The sequence below is a fragment of the Sesamum indicum genome, linkage group LG6 (genome assembly GCF_000512975.1).
Source record: "Sesamum indicum cultivar Zhongzhi No. 13 linkage group LG6, S_indicum_v1.0, whole genome shotgun sequence".
Taxonomy (NCBI): Eukaryota; Viridiplantae; Streptophyta; class Magnoliopsida; order Lamiales; family Pedaliaceae; genus Sesamum; species Sesamum indicum.
In genome coordinates this window covers 21,937,930-21,949,068 of record NC_026150.1, presented here as the reverse complement: position 1 = coordinate 21,949,068, position 11,139 = coordinate 21,937,930, and the positions used below count along the sequence as shown (strand labels likewise).

The 11,139-nt window shown below is 35.1% G+C and overlaps 2 protein-coding genes across 3 annotated transcripts in view; both read left to right on the top strand.

The window, feature by feature from the left end:
- Window positions 1–2,698, top strand: part of LOC105165441 (phosphoenolpyruvate carboxylase-like) — a 5,173-nt gene extending 2,475 nt beyond the window's left edge. For both annotated transcript variants that reach the window (XM_011084457.2, XM_020694290.1), the window contains exons 8-11: window positions 146–300; window positions 635–1,633; window positions 1,724–2,110; window positions 2,189–2,698. In XM_011084457.2, the coding sequence (XP_011082759.1) occupies window positions 146–300; window positions 635–1,633; window positions 1,724–2,110; window positions 2,189–2,482 (1,835 nt within the window). In that variant the 3' untranslated portion in view covers window positions 2,483–2,698. The remainder of the gene's footprint in view (window positions 1–145; window positions 301–634; window positions 1,634–1,723; window positions 2,111–2,188) is intronic.
- LOC105165439 (ubiquitin-conjugating enzyme E2 36) lies at window positions 4,833–8,202 on the top strand. The gene is made up of 8 exons (XM_011084455.2): window positions 4,833–4,999; window positions 5,181–5,208; window positions 5,820–5,906; window positions 6,663–6,721; window positions 7,282–7,323; window positions 7,409–7,482; window positions 7,711–7,808; window positions 7,919–8,202. The coding sequence occupies exons 1-8, from the start codon at window positions 4,964–4,966 to the stop codon at window positions 7,954–7,956; spliced, it is 462 nt and encodes a 153-aa protein (XP_011082757.1). The 5' UTR covers window positions 4,833–4,963; the 3' UTR covers window positions 7,957–8,202.

Here is an 11,139-nt window from a genome sequence, read left to right as displayed (position 1 = left end):
GATTTCACTATGGTCCCATACAGACTTGTGTTGTTATTACACAATCTATAAATATTTACAACTGTCCTTGTCGTATTGAATGCTCTTTCCAAGTCTCTCTCTTTCTCTCTTCAACTTCAGAAAATTTATCTTCTTTCTCATTCAGAATTCTGGAAGACAATTCCCCCAAACGAACCCTATCGTGTCATTCTTGGTGACGTGAGGGATAAGCTCTATCAGACACGTGAGCGTTCTCGTCATATGTTAGCCCATGGAATTTGTGACATCCCAGAAGAGGCAACTTACACCAATATTGAGCAGGTATTTCCAAAAATTTCATGAATCATGAGAATTATCTAAATCACGGGTTGCATGCAGAAGGCATGCCCACCTTTTCATGGGATTTCATACTGAAGCACTGACTTGCTTCTTGTTTTAAAAATAAAGTATGTTTCCCTTGAGAAAAGGTGTAATATCAATTAATTGTTTGGTTTCAGTCATCTCAGTTGCGTAACTCTTACAAGTGAGCTCGCTTGCATGTAGATTTTGTGATTTAAAGCAAGCATCAATTCACTTACTTGATCTGTAACGTGGCTTGATATTCTTCAATCTTGCTATCTGGATATAGTCTAAACAAGGTTCGAATTTTATGCAGTTCTTGGAACCTCTTGAGCTCTGTTACAGATCTCTATGTGCTTGTGGTGACCGACCTATAGCTGATGGAAGCCTTCTAGATTTTCTAAGGCAAGTTTCCACCTTTGGGCTCTCACTCGTGAAACTTGACATAAGGCAAGAGTCAGATCGACACACTGATGTCCTAGACGCCATCACCAAACATTTGGATATCGGTTCATATAGAGACTGGTCAGAAGAACGCCGGCAGGAATGGCTCCTCTCTGAACTGGCCAGCAAAAGACCCCTTTTTGGAGCTGATCTTCCGAAAACCGAAGAGATTGCAGATGTTTTGGACACATTCCACGTCTTGGCGGAACTCCCATCGGACTGCTTTGGCGCATACATCATTTCGATGGCCACGGCACCATCTGACGTGCTAGCAGTGGAGCTTCTACAACGTGAGTGCAAAGTGAGGCAGCCGTTAAGAGTTGTTCCGCTTTTTGAAAAGTTGGCTGACCTGGAGGCAGCTCCTGCTGCTGTTGCACGCCTTTTCTCGATCGACTGGTACAAGAACCGAATCCAGGGCAAGCAAGAAGTCATGATCGGGTACTCGGACTCCGGTAAAGATGCCGGTCGGCTGTCAGCTGCATGGCAATTGTACAAGGCTCAAGAGGAGCTTATTAAAGTTGCAAAGGAATATGGTGTGAAATTAACTATGTTCCATGGTCGAGGTGGAACTGTGGGACGAGGAGGCGGCCCTACTCACCTTGCTATATTGTCTCAACCACCAGACACCATACATGGATCTCTTCGTGTTACGGTTCAGGGAGAAGTCATCGAGCAGTCATTTGGGGAGGAGCAATTGTGCTTCAGAACGCTCCAGCGTTTTACAGCTGCCACACTAGAACATGGAATGCGTCCCCCCATCTCCCCCAAGCCTCAGTGGCGGGCCCTTCTGGATGAAATTGCGGTCATTGCGACCGAGGAGTATCGGTCAATTGTCTTCAAAGAACCTCGGTTTGTCGAGTATTTCCGCCTTGTAAGGAGTTACAAAATGTCAATTTACATATATTTATAAGTTATAAATTATCATCTTTTGAGTAAACAGGGTTTATATAAATCATTTCAGGCCACACCGGAATTAGAGTACGGTCGGATGAACATTGGTAGTCGTCCATCAAAGAGGAAACCGAGTGGAGGCATTGAATCGCTAAGAGCTATCCCATGGATTTTTGCATGGACACAGACCAGATTTCATCTCCCTGTTTGGCTCGGCTTTGGGGGTGCATTCAAATACGCCTTAGAGAAGGACATCAGAAACCTCAAAATGCTACAGGAAATGTACAATGAATGGCCGTTCTTTAGAGTCACAATCGACTTAGTTGAGATGGTGTTTGCCAAAGGAGACCCCGGTATTGCTGCGTTGTACGACAAACTCCTAGTTTCAGAAGACTTGTGGTCGTTCGGCGAGCGCTTGAGATCCAACTATGAGGAAACAAAAACCCTTCTGCTGCAGGTAAAAACTTTCCTGGGAAATCTGATCACAGGTTGTTAGAATATCATGTTCTGATGTGAATTTTTCTCTTTCTCATAGATTGCCGACCACAAGGATCTCCTTGAAGGAGACCTGCACTTGAAGCAACGACTTCGTCTGCGTGACTCCTACATTACAACGTTGAACGTCTGCCAGGCGTATACTCTCAAGCGAATTCGTGATCCGACCTACCATGTCAAGTTGAGGCCCCATATTTCCAAGGACTACATGGAATCAAAAGCTGCTGCTGAGCTCGTGAAATTGAATCCAACAAGCGAGTACGCCCCGGGGTTGGAGGACACCCTCATCTTGACCATGAAGGGTATTGCTGCTGGATTGCAGAACACTGGTTGATTGTATTATCTCATTTTGTAACTTTGTATGACTGAGAGAGTGAATAGGTGGTGATCAAGTTTGTCGTAGCCCATGTTTGGGGAAATCTGTCTCACCCCTCTTGTGGAATCATACATACTACTTCATAGATGTGTGCGGTTGAATAAGCTTTTGGTCTAATGTTATTGAGACTCCAAAAATCCTTTTACTTGATGAAATCAGCAACTTTTCTCTTCATTTTTATGTCAAAAGTCATTTGTTATTTTAAAAGAATTAAGTAAGTTATAATTCGACAAAGAGAAATATGGTAAATTCACTGGGGTTTGCATTTTGGATGGAAGGATTCAAACTTTAAAGTTTCTCTATTGTATGTATATGTGTATGCATTACATGTCAAGTTAAAAATAGGTACAATGTTTGTTCTCATAGTACACTACCTACTAGTATCGTAAGTGCTCAAGCAATAACTCTCTCATCCTTACTACTTCATATATATATATATATATATATATATATCTTATTGGACTTAATTCAAAATAAATTAAACTCATAGACTTTGAGCCTCCATAAAATTAATCCAATCAATTTTTAAAAGCCTAAATGGGAAAATCAAATAAATCCTAACCCCTAGCCCGATTAATTAATCCATCAAATAATTGAGCCTAACCCAGTTTATTTAATCTCATTAAATTACCAAGTCAATATTCTAATTAATTGATCCTATTAATTAATTTATTCGATTTAATGAAAACTGATTTTCTCAAATTAATTAAACCTAATCCAAATTTAATTAATCTCATTAATTAAATATTGGGCTTTCCATCACTTGGATTTTCCCATTTAAATGATCATATTATTTAATCTCTCGAATTAATTTAAATTCATTTCTTTTAGAATTAATTATGAATTAATCCTACTACTTCCTTGAATGGTGTTTTCTGTGACTCTGTAGGTTCACCTTCAGTTAGACTTGGACTTGTGTTAACACACAATTTAATTAGCAAATATTTTTGTGTTATGTTAGTTAAATCATATTTAATTAATTGCTTTCGATTAACACTTATTCCAAAAGCACCCGTCACCATGGGTGGCTGTCTAGCAACGGTCCATGGTACTAGAGAATATGTGAAAATGGCGTGAACCTCAAGTTTAAAGACTAAACCCCATACTATCGGAGTTGAGGAGTTCAAGTCATACCGACCAAGCGTCACAGGCTTCTAATGACAATTCCTCGAGAGTCAGTTCAACCGGCTTGACAACTATTGTCAACCACCCACTAAAATTGCATAGACGTCATACGCCTCTCACTTATGAAACACGACGCCCATCATATGGATGTAATATTTAGTGCAAATCGCAACGGAACCCTCAGTGTCTATTCTCGGAGTTCTCTACTTGAAACATTTCAGATCCAACTCTCGAAAGTTGGTTTCATAGTTGCAATGCTCAACCCAATTTCATTGGTTGATTAATGATCTGTGGGCTTTGTTGCAATGTATGAAAATTATAGGAGTAAGAACAACAAAGTAAGGCCGAATGAATACTTACTCTTATTTATTTAATTCAATATTACAAAATAAAAAAAAATACTTAAATAAATTATGAAATAGCTAATCTAATTGAATTTTGGTCACTTATTCTAACAAAAGGTTGGTTTTTTTTTTAGACGTTGCACAAAAAATATAAATAAAGAGTACTACTCCTTATAATCTGTGAAAAAAACATAAATAAAAAATACTACTCCCTTATAAATAAGTTTATGCCACTTGGCCAATATCATACAATGTGCCTCCAACACTAGTCCTATCAAGAAGTATTCACAGAAAGAGTAGAAGAAGAAGCAAGCAAGGACTTTTCGTTCCATTGACAAAAATATTAAAGAAAGCAAAGGTAATGTCACTAAGACAACAAAATGCGATAAGTTCCATTACCATGGGCAGAGGTTGCTTTGCTGCAGCGGAACTGGCAAAGGGGTGTTCTATCAAGGGTGCCTCTTTTAACAAGGTCTCTACCGCAATTCAAATACATAGAAGTTGAGGGAGAACATCATTTCAAATATTATTATTGTATCACTTTTTATACCACGCTTTTACTATTAATAAAACTTACTACTCAACCTAAAAAAGTTATTGGCATTTGTTTGCATTTTTCTATTTTAATAATAGTTATTAATATATTTTTATAGTAATATTTGATTAGTTATATGTATATGCTTTTAATTATTAATAATTAAGATTATGATATAATTATAATTAAATTATGTAAAATGTGTGTGTGTGTATATATATATATTAATATATTTTGGTGGAGAAGGGTTTGACCAGCCTAGAGAGTAGAGTCCATATATCATATTTTTCATTCCATAATAAAAAGGAGCACCATCAAAATTTCCCACGATCCAACCCTTTCCCAATCTTTCTAGAGAGAGAAAAAAAAAAAACTCTTTTGTTAGCGTAAACTCTCCGACTAAGAGAGAAAAAATAAGCTTGCAAATTCAATCCAATGGCCAACAGCAATCTGCCGCGGAGAATCATCAAGGTATAACATCTGATCTTCGCGTTGCGCTCTTGATCCCTATATTAATTTCTTGCTAAACCCTAGATTTTGCAGTTATGTGGGTTCGAATTGTTTGATTTTGGTGTGCTTTGATTTTATTGTATTGATTGACACAGTAATTTTGTGATTTTGATGTTTGCTTTTGTCCTTTTTGATCTAATAGGAGACCCAGCGTCTTCTGAGCGAACCAGGTAAAGCCTTCTATTTCGTCTCATGCACATTGGAGTTAGATTCATGTTTTAGCTTAAATGGGTGAACTAAAATAAGATGAATTTTCGAAATTATTGTACGAGTGAGTATGTGTAGCTTTTTTTTTTTTTTTAAAAAAAAAAAAAAATTCGTCTTCGTGTTTCAGAACTTTAATGTTAAGCTGCTCTGTTGATGTTTTTAGTTTGCACCTGTGCTTCTTTTGTTTTAGAGTCCTTTGTAATTTTATGATTCGACTGATGCATAGATGAAGCTCATTTTTGTAATTATTTTTTTGTATTGCCATGTAACTTAAGCGTCCTATGTTGTTTGATTTTATTTTGGGTAAAATTAATAGCTGTGCAGAATGAACATCTAAGTTTGTACTGTTACTGCTTTTGAGAAGTTCAAAAGAGTCATTCTGGTGCCAGTTATGTGGGAATCTGGTAATCGGACATGAACCCTACAATTTTGAGTATGTAGTTGTCTTTGCATTTTTGTCTAGTTGCTAATGATCATGTTGAGGATTAATCTTTCATGTTGTTTCTGATTTTTACATAATGAGGATTATTAAAGTTCAAGGCACTTGAATGTTACTTTGAATGTGTGGATACAGCGCCAGGGATAAGTGCATCTCCTTCAGAAGACAATATGAGATACTTCAATGTGATGATCCTTGGTCCCACGCAGTCTCCTTATGAAGGTAACTTGAACTGGCATTTCCTGTTAGCTGATCATTGTTCCATTTAGGTATGACGAATACAGTGATTTCTTATGACAACCATCATGTTTTCATGTGGACTATGTAGCTTAATCTGTTCCCCTATTAAGGACTTTTAAGAGCTTGTTATAAATTCCTATCCTATTTAACTCTTCTTCATATTTTTGAACTTCCTGAGAATGGAGCCATTGTTTTGCTAACAAATTCAGAATCTGCATTCTCAATTTTTTCTTCTGAGAACCATGCCTTATGGAGCTCTGATCTCAACAACAATTAATTATATGAAAAGGCCACTTGCTTATCATATAAAGTCTTTATTTATTAAGAGTCTTTCAAGATGTCCTGTTCTGCTGTGTAATAAACTTTTTTTTTTCCTTGCCCTCGTTATTTCCTTGTATGTGCAGTTTCTGGTTTCAGGCCATGCTTTCTAGCAAGATATGTATCTCATAAAAGATATTGGTTCATGCGTTTTATTCCATCTTGCTACTCTCCCTATCTCTTTTTCTGTAGCATTTTCACTAGCCTTGTGTCCCAATGTGCTTGAGATCTATAGTGGTAATAAATGAAGTGTATGGTGGAATACCCTGCCCTCGTGTTGTGTGTTTATTTTGTAGATGTGATGGTCTTATGTCTTGGTATTTCCGGACGACTTAGTTGTATTATGCCATACATGCTTTCAGTTTCAAAACATACATCTAATTTCTTTCTTGTTTCTTCTCGAATGGCCATACTATGTAGGAGGTGTTTTTAAGCTGGAGTTATTTTTACCCGAAGAATACCCAATGGCTGCCCCAAAGGTACTTCATGTTGGCTCTATGGAATAAGATGATGTTTAACGCTTTGTGTTTCCCAAATAACATTTGTTCATATTATCTGTGAAATTCCTCTGTGGTAGCGCTGCTGACACAATTGGAACTGACTAGTAGCATCTCTACATTAAAAGAAATTACAAATGTATTATACTAAATTTATCTAATCACAATGCTCAACAATTCCGTTGGGAAAATTATTTTGAATGTATGGATCTTAGTAGTCTTACACTTAGCATTCTTTGGTGAGATTGCATGAATGTATTCTTCTATCCTGCCAAGTGAATTGGTGATGAGCAACATGTCTTTTGACCTTTAAATGATCTGTCTATGCCTTCAAAGTTTTTACTTGAGTTATTGATTAATCTGATCTTGAGGTAATTTATTTGGCTGCAAAAATAATTTTTTTAGATGACATTATACAGATGGAGAAAAGTACTCTTGTATACGGCCTCTGTTTCTGGGACTTGTGAAAAGGTCCCAAACGAAGGCCATTGTTTTTCTTTAGGTCTGAACATACCTAACTAATTTCTCACATCTTCCAACAGGTTCGCTTCCTCACAAAAATCTACCACCCCAACATTGATAAGGTTTGTGGTCCTAGTATGAACTTTCTTGATTTCTGTGCTCATTATCCATTGTTCTGGTATATCACCTAATGCAATATTAGTACAGCTTGGAAGGATATGCCTCGATATTCTCAAGGACAAATGGAGTCCAGCACTTCAGATTAGAACTGTACTGTTGAGGTAATAAAATTCATAGTGATGATCTCTTGCAAGCAGGAACATTTAAGATGTTTGTGAAACTGTGCTCATGGAGTACTAAAAGCATATCTAATTTCTTGTAATTTCTTCATTGAGTAATAAAATTTTAAGCTGTGATGTGGATTTGAGACTCTTGCATCTTAGAGTAGTCTGCAATCCTCTTTTTGCTAACACTCCTTGATCTTTCATCATTCTGTTGTTTATGTTTAGCATTCAAGCACTTTTGAGTGCTCCGAATCCAGATGATCCACTGTCTGAAAACATAGCAAAGCACTGGAAAACAAATGAGGCTGAAGCTGTTGAAACAGGTATGCCTTCAATTCTGTTTCTAAATCTATGATGTAGCAGTTTATCTAAAGTGAAAACCTAGTTGTCTTTAGCATGCTTGATCAAGTTTGATTTGTTATCAATGTTGCAGCTAAAGAATGGACGCGATTGTATGCAAGTGGTGCATGAAGTACATGGAACCCTGGATTTTGAAAAAATAACTAAAATTGTATCCGATTGACTGTCAAGTTAAATTAAAAGAACTTGAAAGAATGATTAATGCCCAAAACTGTTGGAGTTATGTCCTCGGGGAGTCTGGCAAAACTACTTTTTCCCTGTTCAAACTTCTGGTGTTCAAAATGTATAATGAATTATGATGCTCTTTCTTATGTCTTGTGATCCACAAATCTTTTATAACCTATCTATTTTTCTCAATGAGTCTAGGCACATTGCGCACTGAACTATGTAAAACTAGTTTTATATGTATGAAAGCTGATAAATAGTCACTGTTGGAGCACTTGGAAGCAAGAATTTGTTTAGAGCCATGTCAGGCTGATTCATCACTGGGTTGACATTATGAATATTAAATAATGGAACGGGTAGGCAGGAGGGGTTAGTTTTGTAATAGATATTCATCTTGGGCAAGTTTTTTCCTCCGGGGCCTGGGTTTGGGGTTCAGGATTTCAAGTCCCCACACGCTGTAATCGTTATTATTCAAATGGATAGTTATATTATTACAATTTATACTATAATCCAGTTTTTAATAAATGCATGAGGAAAATGTAGGGTTTTATGGCAAAGCTTCTGTCATTCTAAATCAATCTTTAACATGACTTGCAATTCCTAAGTTTGTCAATAATGAACAAATACATACTCCTAACGGGAGCATCGCACAACAGACTATTAGCTCAGTAGCAGAGCACACCTCTAATAATTGAGTGGCTGTGTCTTAACTAAAAAATTAATAAATTATTACTTTTAAATACATACAAGATTCAATTATTCAAACAAAATTTTACAAAATTATTTGAAAAAATATGTGTGATTTGAGGCTAGTACTAGTCCAGAGAGGGAAACGGGTAAAAAACTTGATTAACTATTAAGTTCAAAGTTATAATTTTAAGTCTAATTAGATGATTGGGTATTTGTATTTTATTTACACAGTAAATTATAATTTATTTTATTATTTTTTTCAATCATATTGATGTATTGATTAAATTACTTAATTGCATAATTTTCTAAAATATTGATGTAATTTGTCATTACCTACTTTTTTTTTAAAAGAAAAAAAAAAAGAAGAGAATAAACTTGATTATTCCATGCTTTGTCCCAATCCGACAATACCAGTGAGTGAAATATTTGTCTTTTTAACCCTTGTGTTGGCGGAGATTCTCCCAAGTTAAAAAAGCACGAGTGAAAGGTCATATCAATTATCCTGTCTCTTTGACTCACACTTGACTAGATGCCTTAAGGTTACCCAAATTCAAGATTCATATATTAAGTAAAAATTAAATTAATAGTCTTTAGTCTAGTAATTAAGGCTCGAATCTCATGCATTACTATAAAATTATGGTTGCGACTCCTCCAGATTATGTCGGTATTCACCTTGCTTTCCAAATCATTTCTTAATGTTTGATTATTATACCTCGTAATTGTATATTCGAGTTAATTACACTTAAATTCTTCTTCCAATTCGAAACTTCACTTTCTTCTAAGTGAGTTGTAAGATTACACCTACCCCCTCCCTCATGTAAATTCACCCTTTCTATCTGATTCCTTTGTTATAGTTTTAGACCAAAAATACCGATGTTAGTAAATTTCTAATTTTACCCTTTATTTAATATTTTTATATAATAATTTTGATAAAAATTTATATAATAATATTAACATCACTCCATATATATATATATTATATAAGTATAAAAATATATATGGGAAGGCAAATGATGGAAAAATTAAAAATTTATAATTTTTTTTCTTAAAATCAGTAATTCTCATCCAAACTTTAATGAAATGGAGTCGGATGTAAACGGAGAATCTTAAGAGGACGTGTAAGTGTAATTTTGAAATTGTTTTAGGAGAAACTATAATTTTATATTTTAAGAGGGTGTGTCAGTGTAATTAACTGTATATATTATGTAAGATCCGATATTAGAGGGAATAAGTAAAATTAGTTGCAGCAAAAGACACAGAGAAATAATAAATAATGAATGGTGGTTAAGAATGAGCAATTCCATCAAACTTTTACTACAATAAATTAAAGCAGAGTGATAATAATTAACTAGAAATAAATTCATCATTTAGAGGTAGAAGAAGTCTTGTAATAAAAGTCATCATCTCTCTCTTTCCTGTATTAGTTGGGTGGAATTAACGTATTCTCTTTTCCCAAATTTTTAAATATTTCATTAATTCATTTTATTACTATTTCAGTATTATGTTAGTAACTATAAGTTGAATTTTTCTTCAAAATCATAAATATCTGAAATTTCAGTTGAAATTTTGAAATATAAAAAAAAAATTAATAAATGTGGAAAAATAAGGTGAGGGAGAAATGTGGAGAAGTGGGTAGTTAACAAAAAAAATAATATAATTGTGAAATTATTACAAAATACTAGAATTACTAATTTGATCAAATTTTTTTTAAAATAGAGAAATGAAAAAAAAGGTAGACTTGAGTATTAAAAAATGGTACGATAAAATATTCTTTTTATAATATATAAAGAGTATTGGAAGCAGGCAATGCAACGGGTACATTTTGTATTTGGAGTTTTTGCAGAATATATATTTAATTACATTTTTATGGTTTTAGGCATACGTTTTGTGACCGTTTCATCTATGGAGTGGGAGTGGGGATATATATATATATCTATCTATCTCTATTCCAGCACCGACTATTGATGGTTTCTTTCTATATCTCTTTGTGCCAGTCTGAATCTGCTATTCCTATTCCTATTCTCTTGTTATATGGGGGGTGGGGGTTGTGGGGACTGTTTGGAAGTTTGCAACTATTTAATGCTTGCATGTGACATTTTCGCAATCTAATCTTCCCACTTCCATCTCTACACTTTCTTCATTATTACTCCTTTTTCTTTTCTTTAATTTAATGCTATTACATAATCATCAACTACATACATACATACATACAAGAGACAGAGAGAGAATTTGGGGTGGGGAAGGGAGTGAATTGGATTCAACCACCAGAAGTTGACAACTACTGCTGTACCAAACATCATAAGCAACTAACAAACTCACAAAAGAATGCCAAAAACCATTTGATCACCACTGAAAACAAAGCAAGAAAAGAGGTTTCATATAAAAGATGCAAGTGCTGTCTGTTAACAACATATGTCTGTCTACAAGGGGAAGGGAAGG

Bases quoted from the DNA above. Each gene is read 5' to 3' on its own strand.
- LOC105165439 (XM_011084455.2), top strand. From the start codon at position 4,964: ATGGCCAACAGCAATCTGCCGCGGAGAATCATCAAG. The intron at 5,000-5,180 runs GTATAACATCTG...TTGATCTAATAG, and splicing joins TGCCGCGGAGAATCATCAAG to GAGACCCAGCGTCTTCTGAG. The intron at 7,483-7,710 runs GTAATAAAATTC...GTTTATGTTTAG, and splicing joins ATTAGAACTGTACTGTTGAG to CATTCAAGCACTTTTGAGTG.